The following is a 21639-nucleotide window of genomic DNA, read 5'->3' as shown; positions in this document are numbered from 1 at the left end:
ACAACAATAACATATCTCTGTATCTACTGTACCTTTCCAACTACTTAAAGTTCACAACAAAATCCAACGGGGTTAAGAAAATTTAGCATTTAATGAGGACACATTTTCATAGTTCCACTGGTGAATATAGCAAAGCAACGTCTCACATACACAGACAAGTGAGTGAAAGTTGTCCACGCTATAGTACAAAATCTATCAAACATACACGCTGTTCAATCTTTGTGGTCTGACAAGTATTGACTAGTGAAACATTAAGACTCTATTACGATCCTATCAGGTCTTATTTAGGCATAACGTTATGCTATTACAATTTACAGAATCTGAATAAAATAGTCCACCGTTTTGCAGAATCTCCTCACAGAAGATTAACTTTTAAACTTTAGTCTAACAGGACAGACGGGGAAGTTTTATTTTTGTTCCTGTGTTAGTGCTATGAAAAGTAAATAGCTCCGGGTTAACTAAAATGATGACACTAAAATTCCCAGACAGGTTAATGAAGGAACTTCTGGGGAAATGTACAACGTGTACAAATTTAAAAGGAGTGAATACACATCTTGAAGTAATGATGATACAAACTCCAACCACCAGGGTCTGATCACATGTCCGGTACAGGTCGACATATCGGACTTTATCATCACTGTCAAAACATTTTTGTTCTGTATTTGTGACGTCACGCGTATCAACGGCGTCTGAAGGCCCGAGAGATTCTCCAGGCGTTGGGTTCTTCGTAACGGTTGTAGAGGGGCTCGAGCCGCTGTTGTTTCTTCTGCTTGCTGAGGCGCGTGGGGTCGGACACTTTGAAGAAGGCCGGTGAAAACTCCACCAGCCAGCGAGGGTCGATGGTGGTCACCTCCCGCATGTACTCCTTGGTGGTCAGCACCAACTCGTGGTACACAACCCTGAGGATGAGAGAGGAAGGACGTCAAATTAAACAAAATTAACTATTATAAAAGGACATTTATTTCTTGTTTGACTGAGGTTTATGTCGTACCACTCAGGCTGGCGATTGAACAGAGCACTGGAGGGGTGGATGTACACAACTTGCTGGTCTATCAGGGTGCGGTAGCCTTCTTGAGGATCCTTTTTGGCTGCATTCCTGAAGAAGCCACTGCAGATGGCCTTCTGGACCCGAACTGTGGCTTTACCACAAGATACCACATCCAGTTTATGTCTGAAGAGAAGAGAGCATGTTGGAGATTCATGAGAAACAAGACAGATATTTTAGTTTTTTCATATAATTCTGTAACTTCCCACCGGTGTTCTTTATGTATTCAAATCCAAACATTAAAATTTTGGTTTGTTTTAGCGTCAGAATGCTATTTTCCCAATCTCTTCTAAAAACGTTTCCCCACGTGACCTGATGTAGGTTTCTGCATGGTGACGCTGCTACATATACAGTATATATACATCCTTATAGTCAGTGTATTAACGTTACACACAGTAATGTGCTCACAGTTTGGAGAAGCAGACAGGAGTACCGGCACAGAAGCTAAGCAATGTTGTCCGAAAGTCAGTAACACAAACAAACTAATGGATCGAGGCAACAGTAGGCCAGCAACCTCTGTCTTCTACGAGGTAAAACTACTGCTTTTGTGAATGGAGTCTGGTCTGGTCTTGAAGACCGTGATATAACAGCTTCAGTTCCCTGTCGGAAAGGGCTGTCTGATGGCGAGGTGAAGCTGTGAAAAGATTCTAAATATAGCGTACACTTAAACTGATTGACGTTTTTATGCTGCTCCCGTCCACAGCTGCTTTACCTCGCCGTCAGACAGCCCTTTCTGACGGGGAACTGAAGCAGTCATATCGCTCTTTTCAAAGCCACCAGACTCCATTGACAAAAGTATTAATATTACTTTGCAGAACACAGAAGTATACAAATAACCCCACTTCAAAACATTTAAACAAACCCTTTCCATTATTTCCAAACTTAGCACAGCCAACATTGTCTCAGTTAGTACTAGCGTTCACACTATTCATAACCTTATTGATTAGCTTACTTTGGTAACCTACATCACTGCTTTTTGCTAACGGCAAATTCCATTTAAAAAAACAGGAACAGGACGCAGATGGAGCCACTCTTTAATGTTATTGCAGATTCAGTTGCTAACGTGTGTTGTGGTTCTGCATCGTCATCTTGAAAACTATACCTGTCCATGATACCCAGCATCTGTTTGCGGATGTCCTGGGCTCTGCGCAGGGAGCGAGCCTGGATGAAGTTCTCGTAACACCAGGGGTTGGAGAACTTGTTGTTCTTCCAGGAGTTGTAGACCGCCAGCAGGGTCAGGTGGTCTCCCTCAGGTTGGTGAAACTTTGCCTTCTTCTGGTCAGCCAAGGCCTGCTTGTCCTTTAACACAAGTCAAATCATATTAGAAACCTGCCCACTCAGTCATATTCTATTTTATTAAGTCATATTAAACACAAGGTTTCATGGTGGACATACCTTTGGCCTGTAGAAGACGTTCTGCACAGACAGCATGGACACGATGGTGAGCATCTCTTCACTGCAGCCCAGATGGACGGACATGATCAACATCTTACACAACATCGGCTCCAAAGGAAACTCGGCCATCTAGAAGACAGATACAAAGAGAGGAACAGATCAAAATAACTGGAGCCATACTAAAAAAAGATGACAAGAGGGGAAATGAGGGGCATGAAAGCAACCATACACTGACACATTATTTGTAACTACAAAGTGCATAAATGTGATTTGATGTGGATTGATTCTTTTCGTCTTTGCAGCGGAGAGAAACCATCAAGTAAAAATCATTCCTCACCCTTCTTCCCAACCGTGTGAGTAAGCCTTCATCATCCAGAGCTCCCAGCGTGTAGAGCTGCTCCATGGCTGTGATCAGAGTCTCCATGGGAGGAGCGTCCATGAAGTCAAAAGACAGCAGGTCATTGATGCCCATGGCCTGGTGGAGGAAACACAACAACAATACAAAGGTATTAGGTTAATCACTTCAAAAGAGGAGAAAGTTAAAAGCATTAAAGCTCCTCTGTCTGTCTCTGAATACATCCAGTCCATTCCTTTAGTATGTAAGCTTTGTTTCTACCTGTTGCTCACACTAAACATGTGTAACATGTTGGTTGCAGAGCGACTGTTTTACCTTCAGAGACAGCACAGTGCTGGCCAAGTTGGTTCTCTGGATCTCAGGCACGTTGGTCGTCAGCATCTCGTCTCTGTAGGCTCTCTCCGTGTAGAGCCGGTAAGTCTTCCCTGGACCCGTTCTGCCGGCTCGACCTGCCCTCTGCTTGGCCTGGGCCTGAAATGGAAAACAGATATTGTTTATATTTTTAAAAATCAGTATGCTAGCTAATTCCATTTGCTGAGATATCAGGAAACATTTGGTGTTCTTCTCCTTTAAGTACATCATAAACATATTGTACCTGTGAGATGGGAGTCACCACCAGCTGGTCAATGCCGGTCTTTGAGTTGTACACTTTCTGCTTGACAAAGCCGGGATCCACCACATAGTAGATCCCATCAATGGTCAGAGAGGTCTCTGCAATGTTTGTGGCAATGACCACCTACGGGGAGGAAAATAAAGATTATTCCACATAATCAAAAAAACATACATCTTAGATACAGTGCAATGCTGCAAAAGAAACTTAGTAGATACGTATATTCCCATCTGTTTGAAAGTATACTGTTAAATCTAAGCACCTTTCTGCTGCCGGGGGGTGCTGGGTCAAAGATCCTGGTCTGCATCTCACTGGGCAGGGCGGAGTAAACTGGTAGGATAATCAGTTCAGGAACATCAGGTCCCAGTGACTTCATTCTCTCATACAGGATCTCACAAGCGGTGTCGATCTCTTCCTGTCCAGTCAGAAACACCAGGACGTCACCTGGACACAGACGAGGGAGAGTTAGATTTTGACATGGACTGATTTTTGCTTCTACTGGTGAAAAGGACACCCGAGTGTGTTTTCAAGACTTTAAAATCATACCTGGAGGTTCGGTCAGATGGATCTGCATGACTGTGATGAGGCTGGCGTCCAGGTAATCCGTCTCAGGCTCTTTGGTGTAGAGAACCTCCACTGGATAAGTTCTTCCCGGGATGGTGAAGATGGGCGCTTCATAGAAATACTGAGAGAACTTCACGGCGTCCAGTGTGGCCGATGTTACAATCAGCTTCATGTCCGTGCGTTTCTGTACAGTCTGAGATAGACAACAACAAAAAATACTCAGCGTCTCTTTTACTCTCACAAGTAACCCAACGTTTTCCCCCTGAATGTATGAAATCCTCTGCTCATCTTACTCACCTTCTTGAGCAAACCAAAGAGAACATCAGTGTGGATCGTCCTCTCGTGAGCTTCATCCAACATGATAATGGCGTACTGGCCCAATTCAGAGTCGATCAGACACTCTCTCAGCAGCATACCGTCCGTCATGTACTTGATCACCGTCTCAGGGCTGGTGCAGTCCTCAAAACGGATGGTGTAACCCACCTAGAGCAAAACAAATTCATATTAGCCCTCCTGAGATCTAACTAAACAATTATAAAATATAAATGTTGAGATTTTGCCATCATCACATGGGAAGAAAATAAAGGAAGGATCACTCACCTCTTGTCCTAGACAGCAACCGTACTCCTCAGAGACTCTCTTGGCCACTGACATGGCGGCAACACGACGGGGCTGCGTACAGCCGATCTTTCCCCTGGTGGTGTAACCCGCCTCCGCCAGGTACTGAGTGATCTGCGTGGTCTTACCGGACCCAGTTTCTCCAATCACAATCAGGATCTGGTTGTCATGAACAGCCTGGGACAGATTAACACAGAGAGGAAATGTTACAAAACCAGCACTTGAGTGACGTTTTACTCTACTTACTATAGAGCATGGGCATGGCCATCATTTACTGCCATCATAATGTTCAAGTCTTATACACTTTGACAATTTATTTTAATTCATTCATTAATTAATTAATTGATTATTAATTACATTATTTCATTTCTGATTTATGACTAGAACAACTTGACACACAGTGCTGAGCTGCATCTCAAATTAATCCTCAGGTTCCCAGCTTTCAGATGATGTACACCCCTTCTATGTGACATCTACTGCTGACCCGCTATCTCCTGCTAAAGACCCTCTGTACTCCCCTAAAACAGACAAAAATGGGTCTGTAAAAAGTGAGGGGGGGAGTGGAAAAGGCTATTATCAAACTTCTTTTGCACCAGAGAAAACTAATTAAGAAGAAATCTGGTCATTTGCATTCGGCAGATGTTTCCAATCAACACGTGTCAAAGCATAAAACGTACTTAAGCATCAACATCTGCTTCTTAAAAAAGGATATTCACATTTCCAACAGAACCTAATCAGACTCAATTATTAACTCCCATGTGGAGCATCCAAGTAAATCTGTGAAAAGTCTTCCTTTGGGTGTTGTTTTTAAATCTGTAACAAACCTGAATAAGCTGCTCCTTCAGCTTGTAGATGGGCAGGCTCTCCCTCTGCTCCAGGATGGAGAGCTGGGTCTTCTTTCCATAAGAGGCCTTGTTGCCTCCAAAAGCATGCTTCTTCCACTCTGGGATGTCGTTGGGCATCATGCCAATGCCTCTCATGTTAGCTGCAATCTGCCTGCCATCAACTGTAAAAGGAGGAGGACAAGTGTGCTTAATAATGACCAAAACCGGTGTTTAACGCTTCAACTAAAATCTCGTCACATCAGTAGCTTACGTCACCGCCAGATCTGCATGGTTGTGGCAGGATAACAAGTTGAAGAAGATTAATTATAAGCACATCACGTAGGTGCAAGGCAATCAGAACTGCATCAGTAAAGAAAAAGGTAACGCCTGCACACGACTCCATGCCACAACCACACCCATATATACAGCCCGATATGGAAACAAATACACACATATTGTATAACATATTTTCCTTTTTGTTTTATCTCATACTCTTGATTCAGACCTCTGTGGCAGGATAAGAGCGACCCTTGGAAACTGTCTGGACCACCTGGGGCCATGGAGGGGGATAGAAGAACACTGAACCATGGCCAGACTGTTCCATCCGGACAGATACGGGGCAGCAGGAAGCCAGATAACCATCTCCAGTACTGGCAAGCCTGAGGGGTGCTGCCTGCCATCATGGAGCAGGTCTCATGCGTGACTCAGACTGAGTTGTGGTTTTGATAAAGCGAGGCAAACACGCAGACTGGACTGAGCCAACAGCAAAGATAAACCTAAAATATATATTTAAATCAAACCTGAAGACAGAGGTTAAAATAATCAATATGCTAATATCAAGACAGGCAGATGTTTTTATGGCGACAGGGATTTGACGAATCGTACTTCAGCAGACATCTGTGACTTTGATATCACTTAACGTACACATCTGATGTATTTCTTACCGTCTGGAAGCGGGTCGACCCAGTGTTTATTCAGCCCCATGGGGATGGAGTCCATCTCTGCCTCTCGTGCAGCCTGCTTCAGCTCTCGCCTCTCCTTCGCCAGAGCGCTCTGCATCATGGCGGCTTGAGACAGAGAGCCATCTGGATTCTATGGCCAGAGGGGAAACACAGGACCATTCTGTTTAAGTGTAGCTTTTATTAGGCTATAACCAGCTGCTGATTCAGAGAAGAAGCTACTGGCTGGACACGACTCTGCAATGACGTAAGACGCAACATGTGCTATGCCCACGTGTGGTTTACTTAACTGCACTGCACTGTTGTCTCTCCTCTGTGTATTTAGCGAGATATGCGATAACACGTTCAGACATATAACCGTACCTTGACGATCTTGACCGGGCTCATGTCCATGCTTTGTTTGGTGTGTCCCCTCAGGAACGGGGGCTCCTCTTCAACCAGCTCAATCTCCAAATCTTCATCTGAATGACAGTGAACAACATCAATGAGCACGCAGTCCACTCATCCACAACAAGTCATATTTCATAAAGCAAGACATAAGACTAAGAGTCTAGAGGTATAATGTTCACTGAGTGAAAAAGGTATTGTGTTATTAAACTGGTTCTGCAATGGGTGGAAAATGTCTTACCCTCTTCATCATCAACTTTAGGAAGGATTCCTGTCTCGTCGTCAAAGTCAGGGAACTCTTCTTTGGACAAGACGTTGGCAGCAATCATCTGAGGACAGACAAAGAGCATGAGTACCGGCATGTGAGAAAATAAACCCACAAAGGGATTCAGTGGTTTCCTCAAAGACTTAAAGGCTGTATATAGACCCACCTGCTTGATCTCCCACTTCTCTGGGTCAGAAATCTTGGTGAGTCTCTTGCGCTCCAGGGTGTCGTCTTGCTCCAGCTCAGGGGCGTGGCCCAGGTTCAGGTTGCTCGGCCGGTCGGGGTTCCTCATGGAGATCTCATCCCCTCCGTCCGGGCCTACGTTCCTCCTCCTGTTGGGGTTCAGGTCTTCTCCTGTCTCCTGGTCCACATCCTGGCAAAGAGAGGAGGAAGACCATTTACATTCTGACAATTAAGGGGATAACTAATCTAACCTGAGAGAAGATCCCATGATGATGAAACTTTCATAATATACTCTACAAATATCTCATGAGAAATTCAGAGCAGTTTAATCACTCATTTAGTTTATCATGACTCACTGGCTCCAACAATTACCTGCTCTGATATAAAGGGAATATCAGATTACATTTACACACACATATAATTTGAAATCAATTAAGCACCAACGCTGCTATCAAGATCTCAATTTTCCAACCTGGCTCACACAAAGAAATCTGCACACACACACACACACATTTCAATTAACTGATTCTATTTCAGACTAACTTCCCAGAAACTTGTTTAATAAGTTGCCGTCTGTTCTTCTTACCTTCATACTGAGGCTGGTCTTCGAGCCGGTGAACGAGAGCACCTTGATCTTGACTCTTTGGCCCTTGCTGACGACATCGGCCACGTTGGCCACACGGCCCTCTCTACGCAGCTCGGAAATGTGGACCAAACCCTCCCATCGTTTCCTACATACACAGAACAACATCATGGTTGACTTTACCAGCAGAATGACACTTTGAAACTATTAACTAACACTAAACTATTAGCAACATTTTCTCTCCATCTCTGAAACGCTTTGCCGATACTATAGCTTGCTAGAGCCTCGAATCACAGTTTTTCATCTCAAAAGGTATGCATTAAATTTTTAGTTGGAGCCATACTCCTTCGATTCTGGCACCCAACAACACAGCAAGACAACATTTTCCATGTGTAACTTTAGCCTAATACTCTGAGGTGATTCCTGTTTGCCTCCAGGAAACACCTTGACGTCGGCACAAAAAGGGTCTATAATCCATACATCATAGGAATGCATATTCAACCTGAGCACAGACCTGAGCAGTTGCATTCAATTTACAGATTGTTACGGATGAAAAAATAACCTTTCATTAGAAACCAGTGGGCTGAGCTGCCACACTGAAGTTGGGTCAATTTTGTATTAATAGCACTTTGTTGACTTAATACTGACCTTAATCCCTCCAGCTGAACAAAGCATCCAAACTGCATGATGCTGGTGACTTTGCCGTTGTATATGTCACCAACAGAAGGCTCCTCTGGTGGAGGTCGGTCCACGTGTTTGTCCTTCCAGCGATCAGAGTCTTTGTCTTTGTCTTTGTCTTGGTCTTTTTTGGGGCTAGGTGAGCGCTCAGACCAGCGGGAAGATTTGTCTCTTCTTTTGCCGCGATCTTTGTCTTTATCTCTGTCTCCATCTCTGTCTCTGTGCCGATCGCGGTCTCTGGAGTGAGACCTGGACCTGGAGCGAGAGCGATGGCGTCTTTTCCTGTCCTTATCCCGATCTCTGTCTCGATCTCTGTGTCTGTCTCTTTCTCTGCTTCGACTCCGGCTGTGGCGTCTGCTCTTTTCTGACCTGCAAGAACAAGTGTGAATAGAACATAACAGTGAACATCACAAGCCACTGTTGACATGACAAAAAAAGTTGAATTCACACAATAAACGTCATAGTAGAAGTGCATATTTGCTGCTTGTGGTATTTGTTTCCTATTTTAACAAAGCAAACACCATCTATTAAATGTTAAATTTATATTTCAAGAAGGCAAATAAAAATGTGCGAGCGTTCGTCTTCTTACCTGCTCTTACTGCTTTTGGTTTCTGTCCCGCTGACACTGGGCATAAACATCTCCAGCTCTTTCATGGCATCAGCGGCTACTTTCACATCATCTTCGTCTAGTAGCTTCTGAGAAAGTCAATCAAACAAAATAATTAGCAACACAGTACCATTCAACATTCAATGGTTAACCTTTGTTTAGTTTTCCTATCGAATACATTTTTGGAACGCTGCACTATGCTACAGGTACGTTGATCACCACAGGTACATGACCCCTTCTCTAATTTTGAGTATGCACACACAGCAAGGTGCAGACTAGTGTGAGCTTCAATGCAAGTCCATCACATGTCGCACCGCTCTACTCCAGATCACCCTGCTTTATCCCCCAAACATTTTCAGCCATCTTGGACCTTTCGTCAGAGTGTCTAAGGTTGTTTCTTATTATGTTTTATGTACCTTACATACAGTTCATAGATCAGTCGTTTGACTTACAGATCATCGTAGACACTACTAGTATATGGGACAATAATAGTTTTCATGTAATTAAGGCACACAGCGCAAAGCACAGTCAAGAGCGCAGTGGTGGTAAATCAGCAAATTGTCCAATGAATGGACAATCACATTAAACCCTCTCATTCCATTTAACTACAGGCAGCAGTAGTTATATTGACAAATTGATTAGGAAGAGGAGAGTCAAGGCCAGCTTCTCCTATGAGAAAACTTTGCTTGTGCAGGATGTGTAGAGATGCAATGTGCAAATTCAAAGCAGCTCAAAAATGAATATACTGCACCGCAGGTAAGGGTTCACACATAGTCTCTCTTTATGTTTAATTCTGTGCTTTTAAGTGTTATGAAGAAAAACCTAATGGAAACAATCAGTCCATGTGTAAAGATCTTGTTTTGCATGAATGGTAATGTTGGCATTACAAGTCAAACAGATACCACCAACAAATAATGTGTTAAAGCAACATACCTTTGGTGCTGGATCATCTGCTCTACACAGTGCAGGAAACAACTCCTTCAGCTTGTCCTTTTCTGTCTTTGGCTTGACCGAAGCCTCAGAGACTGAAAATGGACAGTTATACATTAATTGCAATTTTGATTATTCCCAAGGGAGAGCTATGAAGAAACACGATGTGGCATTGCACGAGGGAACTACAGATATGTAGCAGTTACACAGTAAAAAAATAGACAACATACAGGTAAACGATACACAGTATTTTGGGGGGGAAATGTCTCTCAATGTTTTGGGCTCTGAATAGATTTCAACCGACTGCAATTGGTTTCCTAAACAATGCTCTGTAATGTTGTAAGCTTTTGTATTTATTGCCTTTAATAGGCTATTTATTGTGTTTATTGTTTTTGTTTGATGACTGTGTGGTACTGCTGACTGTACAACAAATTGCCCCTATGAGATAATAAAGTTTTCCTTGACCTTGACCAATGCAATCCATGTTTAATTGTTACAATGCTAAAATAAAATGTACCTCTATACAGCAGAGAAACTGTCACCTACATGGACTATTTGATGATCTTTTCTGTACTAGCTTAACCAATACGTTGATTAAAACGCCACTTTTGTGAGATCAAGACTATTTATTTTTTCCCAACTGCCACAAACCTCCTGAACTCTGACATCTCCTCTGTCTGAGTGGACATGTGCAATGTAAATGTGCAATAACACGTTGGTCACTTTTGTGTCACTTTTGTGTCACTTTTGCAATGTAAATACTGTAAATCTACTGTTATAAATATGTGCAATAACATATGCTGATCACTCTGTGCAATAATTATATAATTATCTGACGGACACTTTGTGCAATAATCTGGCAAAACTGTCATCTCATCAATATACATATTGTATTTTTATATTTTATATTGCATTATCTTTTATATTTATATTGCACTTGTATTGCACTCTTTTTTAGCACCTATGGGATTGTCACAATCTAATTTCGTTGTACTACACAATGACAATAAAGGGGCTTGAATCTTGAATCTTATTTACAGTTGATATGTTTAACTACAGTAAATCAATGCTTTACTTTGGCATTAACTTACCTTTACTCGCAGATGTCTTGGGTGGAGGTCGCATGGTCTGAATGAGCCTGAGCAAATTACCGACAAGAGAATCCTACAATGAACACAAACAAAACAGAACCCAGTTAGTTACCAAGTAAACAAGTATACGTTAACTTACACCACTTCATGGCTGAACTTACTGTGAATTCAGCTCCATTTTGCAGCAGAAGAGCTTTGAATCCATCAAAGGTCGGTTGTTTTTCAGCAAGGTCGATGACAAATTCAGCTGCGAAACAACAAAACAACAAATGAACCAGTGAATAACATCAACAGCCAAGATAGACAACTCCTACTGGCTCAATAAACATTGAAAAACGTTGATAAAACACGAAGCATAGCTAGATTCTCACAATATGGAAACGCAGCGCTACTCACACACACACACTTTGCATGGAAACAGTCAGGAATAAACACGTTTCTGTTGTAATACATGCCAGATTACAGAGTTAACCGATACCACTGTTAGCTGACAACAGCTAGCTCGTTAGCATAAGCTAGCTAGTTAGCACCCCATTTCAACGAAAATGTCCACTAAATCCTCACCTAAATCTTTATCACTTATTCCCAGATGGTTGTCCAGCTCCGTGCAGACCTTAGACACCAGAGACAGATACTCTAGCTGTGATAACTCGTCGACTCCTCCGTCTGCCATCATGATCCACGATGTCGTGTTGTGTTCAGAGAAGCTAAACGGCAGACATATTGGATGAGGGCAACTTCCGCTTCCGTCTTGTTAGGTCACATTACGTAAGATTTGACGTAAGGTTTGACGTAAGGTTTGACGTTCATGCCCCTACTTGCCACAAGATGATGCTAGAATTCCTAACAACAAATGTATATGTCTCCATATGGGGGGTGTTTATTGTGAAATATCATTTTTTTTTATAGTTTAACACAAAGGGAATTAAACATATCTTACCAAAAAAAAAGTTTATTAAAATGTGCTATTAGTATAATTCTTTTAAACTTAAAATGTAGTTTACTTTTTATGTACTTATAAGAGATATACTTAACAAAAGTATACATAAGAATACTCATACTGAAAAGTACACAAAATAGTCTTAGTATACTTGGCTCATACTGACAAGTATACAGAAAAGTCTAAGTATACTTGGCTTATAATTAGTATAATTAATATAATATAATTAATATAATTATATAAATATATAATAATATAGTATTATTATTATTATATATTGTACATTATTATATATTATATAATATATTATTATTATATATAATATTATTATTGTATATATAATATAATTCGTATAATTAATATAATATAATTAATACAATTATATATAATATTATTATTGTATATATAATATAATTCGTATAATTAATATAATATAATTAATACAATTATATTAATATATAATATATATTATTATTATATATAATATATTATTATATAATATATAATATATTATTATATAATATATAATATATTATTATTATTATTATTATTATATATAATATGTTATATTACTTTTATTATATATAACATAATATAATTAGTATAATTAATTAGTATAATTAAGTATTCTTGCCTTATAGGCCTTCAGAAAGGCTTGTAGTTGTGCTAACTTTTTGATAAAGTGTGTGTATATTTTCTCCTTATTATGCTCCTAGTTCTTGTTTTTTTAATTGTATGACTTGTAAAATTCCCATTTTAGCAGATTTGAGCAGAGATATGATTGTGTGCAACATTTTATAACAATTGCATCCAAAAAAACGTGCACAATTTAACTCATTTAATGGTTTATGATCTGTAAGCCCTTGGGATGCATAGCAAGAGCGACATTATGTCTAGCCTAGCCTTGTTGCCTAAATAATTTGTTGCAGTGTAATGAAGAATTTAGTCACAGTAATGGGTTTAAGATATTTTAATGTGTTGGCTGGAAAAAAACATTCTGTTTTAGGGATATAATCATGAGGACAGGTGTATTTTTGGTCTGATTTTTATGGTTTGGGATAGTTCCAGTTTAGCAAAATCCCCGACCTCAACCCTATCCAACCCCCTTTGGGATGAATTGTACCCCAATTCCTCCCGACCTCACTAATCTCTGCAACCAGGCCACAAAATCTTCCAAAAAGCGTGAACGCTGCTGTATCACCACACTGTATTAATGCTAGTTTTGGAATGAGATGTTCACAACAATCACATCTGGGTGTAATTTTAAGGAGTCAGCATACTTTGGGCCATGTAGTGTATATCAACTTCTTACTTTGGAGTAACAAAGTGTTGAGAAAACAGCAGAATTATTAAGACATATGAACTCTACTGTGCAGAGTTTACAACAATAAATCACACCATGCAGTCTTGAACACTCGGCTCAGGCTTCCACTACGACTTTATCTCCGTTTCTATCTTGGCCGGTACACAAAGTGTCACAGCATACAGTCATGATTCATGGTTTTGCACTTCTCTAACAGGTTGGGGTTTTTTTTGACTCGTGGAGACTTGGAAGTGTTTTTACTGTGGACCAGTAAATCAATACTGCATGTTGTACTACTTTGCATGTGCTGTCAGGCTCATTGTAATGAATAGTTTAAGGTGTATGGTGTTTATGTGGGAGTGCATGCTGGTATGCAGGACATCCTTCCTCCCCTTGTCCTGGGATAACCCTCCATACAATACTCCTTGATCTAATCTAACGGACCCTCTGACTCACACTGCCCTCTGTCTGTTTACTCGATATTTCCCTCTGTCGGCGTCTAGCCGGCACTCTCCTCTCAGACCCCCTACCTCTAATCTCCTTTTCTAATTTAATCCTCCCATAAACATGCCACTTATTTACTGCAACAGACTACCGCTTAATTCCCGATCTAGAAACCTTTTAATGACTTCATGCTCACTCTGATATTTTATCATTTTAAGAAGGAGGTAACCTATGACATTACGTCTGCATGTGTCTCGCAGTTACAGTTAGATAAACACTCTGTAAACTCTGGTAATTATTTTTGCTTCACTCGTCATTTTCTCACAATCCTACTCCTGCTTCTTTAAAAGCATACATTTTTACATTTCACTGTCTTCCCGTGTTGACTCGGCCAGTAATGGCATCCTTCCCAGGAGGTCGCTTTTTTTTCCAAGTATTTCCTCCCCCCGATGTACTGTCAAAAACACAACGTGGAGTTTATGTAGCTGCTTGACATTTGGATTCTGTCTACTAGTAAAGAAAAATAAATTTTTTACTATAATTCATTGTTTAAAAAACATATCAAATTTAGTCTGTTTGCAGCCAAGATTCATATAAGCACTGCCAAACGTTTAGAGCATAAACACCGGGGTTGAGTCCGGTCTCGAGATCACTGTTTTGAAGCCTTACACTTGTCTTGGTCTCCTCCCTTGTTGGACTTGTAATTGTTATGATCTTGGACTCGGCTATTGAGAATTTGACAAGTTGTTCCTGATTCGGGGTCAGCTGTACAGAATGTTTCCTGATTTTCCCACATGATGCGTGAAAAAAAAAAAAAATCTGCCTCCTCCTTAACATACCTGTAGAAACCTGAACTGGTCTTTAAACCTAAATTCTGCAAATTGAATATTTTTAATATTGTTTATAAAGATTATTTCTGTCTATCCTGACTCCTTAATCACTATATTAGCATTGGAAAGATACTATGTAAGGGATAATGTACAGCGAGCCGGTCATTATTGTGACATAAACCCCGACAGGGCAATACAAAACCGCACCGCCCTGTTTATTTCACAACAATGACCGGCTCGCTGTACATTATCGCGCTTATTACACGGCTACCTACTTAAGAAATCAATAATTTGACACAAAAATGGTCCGCCAGAGTCCGACATCAGAACTGCGCCCATAGCAACGGTCTGTTATACATAGCAACGGTCTGTTATAAAGAAATAACAGACCGTAGAACGCTGTGTACGCAACAAAGCCGTGTAATAATGCCTATTATGGTTTTGAACAGGATTCGATTTGCTCTGGCCCTGGTCTTAGACTTGACTTGAACTCGATTAAGTTGGTCTGAACTACAGCCCTGATATACACACATAGTCAAAAGTATGTAGACACTTAAACATACCACTCATACTGTATATAATAAATATCATCTCATTGAGAGACCATCTCGTGGGAAGGTTTTACCACCCGGCTGCAGGGATTTGCTCCCATTCAGCCACAAGAGCATCAGTGAGGTCCAACAGTACAGGTCTAGCTCACTGTTAGTGTTCAAGTTCATCCTTAAGGTGTTGGATGGGGTTGAGGTCACGTCTCTGTGCAGGTCATTCAAGTTCTTCCACAGCACACTGGAAAGAAAGTCTTTGTGGAACTGGCTTTGTGTTTTGTGTACAATACGTGCGTCTAGCGTTGCACAACAGGTGAAATCTGACACCTTATACCTACGACTCCTGTGCGTCAACAATGAATCAGCTTTAGAAGTGCTAGTACAGTATACTGTAACTGCTCCCCCTAAACTAAACCAATCCCTGGTACTAGCTCCATTTATTACCCAAAATGTTTACCCAATGTTTTAAGAATTATATTAATAATGTGTGGGTTTGTGCTTTGGAGGAGTGTAGAAAATGGCTGTGAAACTGTGCACTTGTACCTGTGAAATGCTTTATTGTGAACACCTCAGCTGCAAAGGTGTGTTCAGGGAGGGTGGGTGAAGGGAATGTTGTTAAAAAAAGTGTAATGTAATGCATTACGTAACCTGTTTTGTACCATTCCTCCAGTAAAAAAATATATAGAGAACAGTGTGTTTCATGAGCATATGTTCTTAGTTTATTAAGTTAGTCTTTGACAGTGAATTATGAACGAGTCTTCTTGATATCTGCATAACCGATGGGTGTTTATGGGATGCAATGTTGTGAAGTACTTTACTAATTACTTTTTATTGGTTGTTTATGACTAGAACAAGTTGACACATAGTGCTGCAGAGCTGCATCTCAAATTAATCTTCTTCTTCCCAGCTTTCAGATGATGTACACCACTTCTATGTGACATCTACTGTTGACCTGCTATCTCCCCGTAAACACCCCCTGTACCCCCCTAAAAAAGACAAAAACGGGTCTATTGTGGGTCTCAGAGGGTTAAACCAAGTCTCTGTTTCTTACTATGTTTTTTAAAATGATTGATAGATACATACAAATTGTGTATGTTATCATTACTGTAATTATTTCATGTAATATGCTGCCTGGAGAATGACACTTTACAAGCCTCTGGAGGGGTTTTAGGTAATTCTCCTTCACATCCCCTTGCAAATTATATGTTTTACCTTTCCAATTTTTTATAAGTGTAAATAAAGTCAGTCGCTCCTAAAGTTGTGTTATTATGGTAAGGATGGAAAGCGAGGAGTGAGCGGAGGGATACTCAATTGGTTGCAATCTGCAACCACGCCACTAGATGTCACTAATCCTACACACTGCTCCTTTAATTGGAATTAAGGGGCCCCGGCCCAAACCATGAGCAACAGACCTAAAGTGGAGAGGAGCGAGCGTCCACATACTTCTGGCCATAAAGGGTATGTGGATGAAGTGGATGAGGACAAAATGTCCATTCAAAACAACATTAGGTAATCAGAAACATGAAGTTGAAACAGGCGGCACCATGCTGCTTCATTAGATTAAAGTTTTTAAGATTCATACAGAATCTTTTTATTTTCTCTCTCTTTCACATTTGCACACGTTGCTACGCTTCCAGACAATGTTTATGAAAAGCGTCCCCCCCCCCTCCCCTCTTTTTTCCTTAAGCCTCCCCTGTGCGGTGTAGGCTTCCAGGATCATGTATGCATTTGCACCGATGGGGCTGTTTAAGGGCAGTCCTCTCACTGTGCCGTCCTCACCTGACCTGATTTGAGAGCAGGCAGGCGAGGAGGGGAGGGAAATGTATGGGCAACAGGAAGGGGGAGGGGAGTGGACTTACATAACAGGCCTCTAATGCATACAGATCACATGCTACATGTGCATAGCTGTACTGGATGTTCTGTGAGCGCTGATGAAACAAAAGAGGGAGAGGCTGAGAGGATTAGACAGACTGAGAAATAGAGATGAGAGGAGAAAAACAGAGCTACTGTTGGAGCTGATCCATATAAGATTCTTTAGAAGGAGACAGGGTGTACAGGGAGGGGGGGAGGTATTAGTAGGCCGTCCTGTCTCCCGTCCTGTCTCCCGTGGGCCCCTGTACTTGGATTTGCATCCTTCTGATAAACACACATGTTCATGTTTGCGTGAAGTACTTTTTAGCCATGTTTGCAAGGAGCCAAGCATAAACAGCGATGAAGCTGCTGGCTGACGTGCTTGCATCATGTTCAGTACACAGTGTACTTTGTGCTTCTGTGGTTGTGTGCATGCGTGTGAGAAAACGCCAAGGTTGGATGAAGACGAAGAAGAAGAAGAAGAAGAAGAGCGTCTGCAAGCAGTCCTTGAGATTGGAGCATATAGTGAAATTGACAGCACAGCTGGCTGCAATGTTCTCCTGCTGCTGAGTGGAAAATTCCTGCCATGACGGAGCATGAAGTGTGTGAGCGGGGAGGAGGGTGTGTGCGCATGACATACACATGAGGGAGAGGAGGAGGAGGGCGATGCGAGGGGGCCGGGCTATCGTCCAACCAGCTAGTGAGGGATTGGTTGGCGGAAAAGCTGCCTTTGTGAGATCACAGCCCCCACAACAGCTTCCACCCACATGGCGGACTTCATGTGAAAAGATCCACCCTGCCCACACCAAGTTCATCATAAAAAAAACAAACCTGTGTTCTTGAGGAAGTCCAACCTTCAATCACTTACATCACCTGCTGCACACTAATGGACCCAATTACAGACTTCTGTACATGAGTCAGAATGGACCTGGTGAACTACAGCTCGCTTATATATACTGCACAGCAGTGTAGCATGAATCACAGCCGTCCTTTATACACATACAGATAAGACATGTATCAAGAATTTCTTATCTCTAAAGTTGCATTTATCAATATTTTTTTTATGTTAATACTGGTTCAAATGACTACATGTAATGTGAAAAGCCTACAGAGAATGATCAGCTCTATGGAGAACTTTAGTGTCTTTTAGCTCATTGTTTTTGTTTTATGGTCTGCAACTTTACTGATCTAGTTCGACTCCAGAGGCAGCAGGTAGCTTCAGCAAAAAAAAACTGTGATGAACCAAATGTACGCTATCTGCCCTGAAATAAAAAGCAGAAAGACAAAGTTACAACTACCTTGTGAACAGCCAGAAATATGACTACAATTGAATGATGCTCTGTGTCTGCTGGATACGTAAATACTGTAAGCAGCTGTCTGCTAAAACATTTACTATAACGTTGTGTTTACATCTGGTTCCACTACTCTCTAGTGGCCAAAATAATCTATTAATGCTGCTCTCAAAAGGGTTTTTGTCTAGATGGTAATCTTAAATTTGCGAAAGCTCTTGCGAGACTCGCTGCCTGACGACTATGGCTGGGTATCAGTACTGACCAAAATAACCCAGTACCAAGTACTATCGAAACTTCTCCAGTCAAACAATACCTGCAATCGACCCTTTTGTTTTGCCCAGATCCAGAAAAAAAAAAACTATTTGTATGATTTTGCTTGCAACCAATCACTGCTAGCGTTCTTCAATTAAATGCAATGTGTGATTGGCCCGCTACCACAGCAGCTACAACCCATACCAACCGGAGTACACCAACGTTACCCAGCCCTACCGACGACCTATCCTAACCTCAACCATCTCGCTATAGTTTCACAAGTGGAAGGTTACCATCTAGGCACGACTTTAAAAAAGACGTCATCATTTTTTTTTTTTTGCTATATAAATAATTTTGCAAGAAAAAGTGTTTTTGTACGTTGATCGATATTTCATTCCAAAAATGGATTGCTATGAAGCTTAAAACAATAAGTGTGTATAATATATATACATAGTATCTTTATTATTATATAGCTTTACATCAAATGTAGCATGAGTCAGTAGAATACTTCCTTTTGGTCTACTGTAGTACATGAACATACCATGTATCCTCCTCAATAGGTTGGGGACACGGGCAGAATCTATTTTTATTTTTTTTTGTATTTACTTAATTTACAGTTTGTCATGTATTAGCGTTTTGCATTTACGTTTCATTTATGTTCTTCCCCTGTACAAGGTTTGAACAAAGCCGTTTGTCTTCAAAGTTATCGAAAGCTGTCATTTTAATGTCTCTGTCATTTGACCACCAGATAGAGATACACTGTCAGACTGGCCGTGTCACCCTCAAGTGACCCTTTACAACCCGACGCTTCACTGCAGACCTTTACTCCACATCATCATTTACGTCTCGTGTCACCGGCCCGGACTCCAACCTGGATCCTTGTTTGCACAAGAAACCAATAACTGAAAACTCCTCAACCATAAATCCTATTTTACGTGGTGCATTTTCTGCCTCATAAGGTTTTTGGAAAGACATATTACTCCATCTTTGTACTGTATGAGTTTAAGGTGTCACGGGGGAGCTGATGACAGGCTTTCAGCATTTTGCCGCGCTGCTGGGTTGCTAATCCAAATTGCCCCAACTTGCAGCAAAAGCATGGATCATACAGCCATGACATGAGGATTTACAAGGAAGGTGTAATAATAATGTGGATTTTCTTTTCAGCATTTCAGTGAAAACAGAACATGCTGGAGTTCACTGAGGGGCGATAACACATCATCAGCAGAGAGACACTGACTTTTTTTTTTTGGGACTAAGCGTGCAGCCAACAGCCTTCCCATCTGTGACGACGAATCATTCTGGGTTGAAGAACTCGCAGCCTTGTGACCAGCTGTCTCTCACTGGGAAACCTCACAGCGCTCCGAGAGACATCTGATTTGATCCGTCAATAAGTCAGACAGGATGTGCTGTGACGTGTGCTGATGAACTGAGCAGTGCTGCCAGCGCACGTCTTTCCACCCTGACACTGATTGGACCAGACAAACCTTGTTTACTCCTCATTTGGCCATTATTTCAGCCCACCGACTTTACATCTTTGTGCTGCGTGCAACTGTAAAGAACATTGTTTTTTTTCAAATTACACAAATATTTTTCACCGAATGGAGGTGCTCGCATCCGCGCTGGTTATACATAGCTGTCCTCAATCTAAGTAGGATTAAGTGCTCATCGTGGATTATGCGACACAGGGACATTTACATTTTCATCTATTATTACTGAAACCTGCGTCAGAGCATGTTTGAATGGGGTTTTCAAAGTGTTGATGTAGTGATAATGCACCTTTTTATATTGGCCAAATGATCAATTCAGAGTAGGATTATATTTTAAAGGTGCAATGTGTAATGTCTAGCTGCCTCCAAAGAAATCAGGAGCAGCATTTCACCTCTACTACTGGGTCCATACAATCTAAATGAACAGTCATCAGTTATTTAAAAAAGAAAAACTACTAACTAACAGCAGGGCAAGAATATGCAAAATTCTACCATAGTGATGAAACTCTGAGAGCTGGTCAAAACTGCTTTTAATCTTCATGTGTGCCGTCAGCCTACAGACGAATCTGGCGACCGCTTTTCTACTGTCTGTTAGCCGTGTTAACTGGTGACTTTCAGCTGAAAGCGTCTGTGGTTGCTCTTGTAACTTACTTAAATGGTTGGCGTAGATAGTAAACACAGAGGAGTATGGTAAAGGGAAAGTGTGTATGATTTGGCGGCATCTAGCGGTGTGGTTGCAGACTGCAACCAGCTGAACACCCCTCCGCTCACTCCTCGCTTTCCAAGACTGTGGTAACACCGTTCACTTCGCTCAGAGGTCATCCTTACCATAACAACACTACTTTAGGAGCAACGGAAGTCCGACGGCGGCTGTCTGTACCACGGTTTTGCACTGTGTTTGTTCATGTTACTGTAGTTTCACAAGCGTATCGGAGAACTACGGTGGCCTTCAGGTAAGTTAACGAAGGTAAGCTAACGAAAACACAACCATTCTTAGTTTCAGGTGATTATACACTAAAGAAAAGTTATAAATATTTTCTTCCATTTCTGCTAATAGATCCCCTAAATGTTACACACTGTTCCTTTAAGAATATATCCAGCTATAATCTTCACTTTCACCAATCTGGATTGCAAGAAATGACATTTCGAATGTCTTCCCACATGCAGTGACTTCATCAGTCAACAAACTCTCTATATATACACAACTGACAGAGACAATGAGGTGATAACAAGGAAAAGGTTTTTGTGGGTTTAATTTATTAGTCCATTAATGAAAACCCTCCAGCACATGACGTAGCCGGCCGGAGAACTGAGAGCCAATAACAGCCCAAAGAGCCAGTGAGATGTAAATTTAGTCACATATTTATTACATAAATATATAGTAAAATAGACCAGCGACAATTACCATAAAAATATCTTCCTTTAAAACCCTGACCATAAACAAAGATTTGAAAATCACACATTGACATTTACAAACACGCTGATTGTCTGGACCTGTCGTAAGCAGCCCACCACAAAAACCTGACATCACACCACCCACTGGACTCTGGTTGGGAGGAGGAGGAGGAGGTAACAAGGGGGGGAGGTGGTGGGTGCTCGGG

At 41.3% G+C, this 21639-nt stretch overlaps 1 protein-coding gene across 1 annotated transcript; it reads right to left on the bottom strand.

Annotated features, from left to right (window-relative positions):
* Positions 1 to 69: 69 nt before the first annotated feature.
* Positions 70 to 11841, bottom strand: LOC119479766 (ATP-dependent RNA helicase DHX8). The gene is made up of 23 exons (XM_037755694.1): positions 11659 to 11841; positions 11256 to 11341; positions 11095 to 11167; positions 10007 to 10098; positions 9056 to 9162; positions 8437 to 8835; positions 7792 to 7936; positions 7189 to 7395; positions 6999 to 7086; positions 6734 to 6831; positions 6356 to 6503; positions 5412 to 5593; positions 4570 to 4764; positions 4267 to 4452; positions 3952 to 4162; positions 3668 to 3849; positions 3391 to 3531; positions 3111 to 3266; positions 2778 to 2915; positions 2441 to 2569; positions 2148 to 2344; positions 992 to 1171; positions 70 to 899 (listed from the first exon to the last, which is right to left on the bottom strand). Exons 1-23 carry the CDS (start codon positions 11768 to 11770, stop codon positions 680 to 682), a joined length of 3672 nt encoding a protein of 1223 aa, XP_037611622.1. The 5' UTR covers positions 11771 to 11841; the 3' UTR covers positions 70 to 679.
* Positions 11842 to 21639: the final 9798 nt, after the last annotated feature.

Source organism: Sebastes umbrosus, chromosome 20, assembly GCF_015220745.1.
Source record: "Sebastes umbrosus isolate fSebUmb1 chromosome 20, fSebUmb1.pri, whole genome shotgun sequence".
Lineage (NCBI taxonomy): Eukaryota > Metazoa > Chordata > Actinopteri > Perciformes > Sebastidae > Sebastes > Sebastes umbrosus.
Note: the sequence above shows the minus strand (reverse complement) of the source record. Positions and strands in the feature narration are given on the sequence as shown.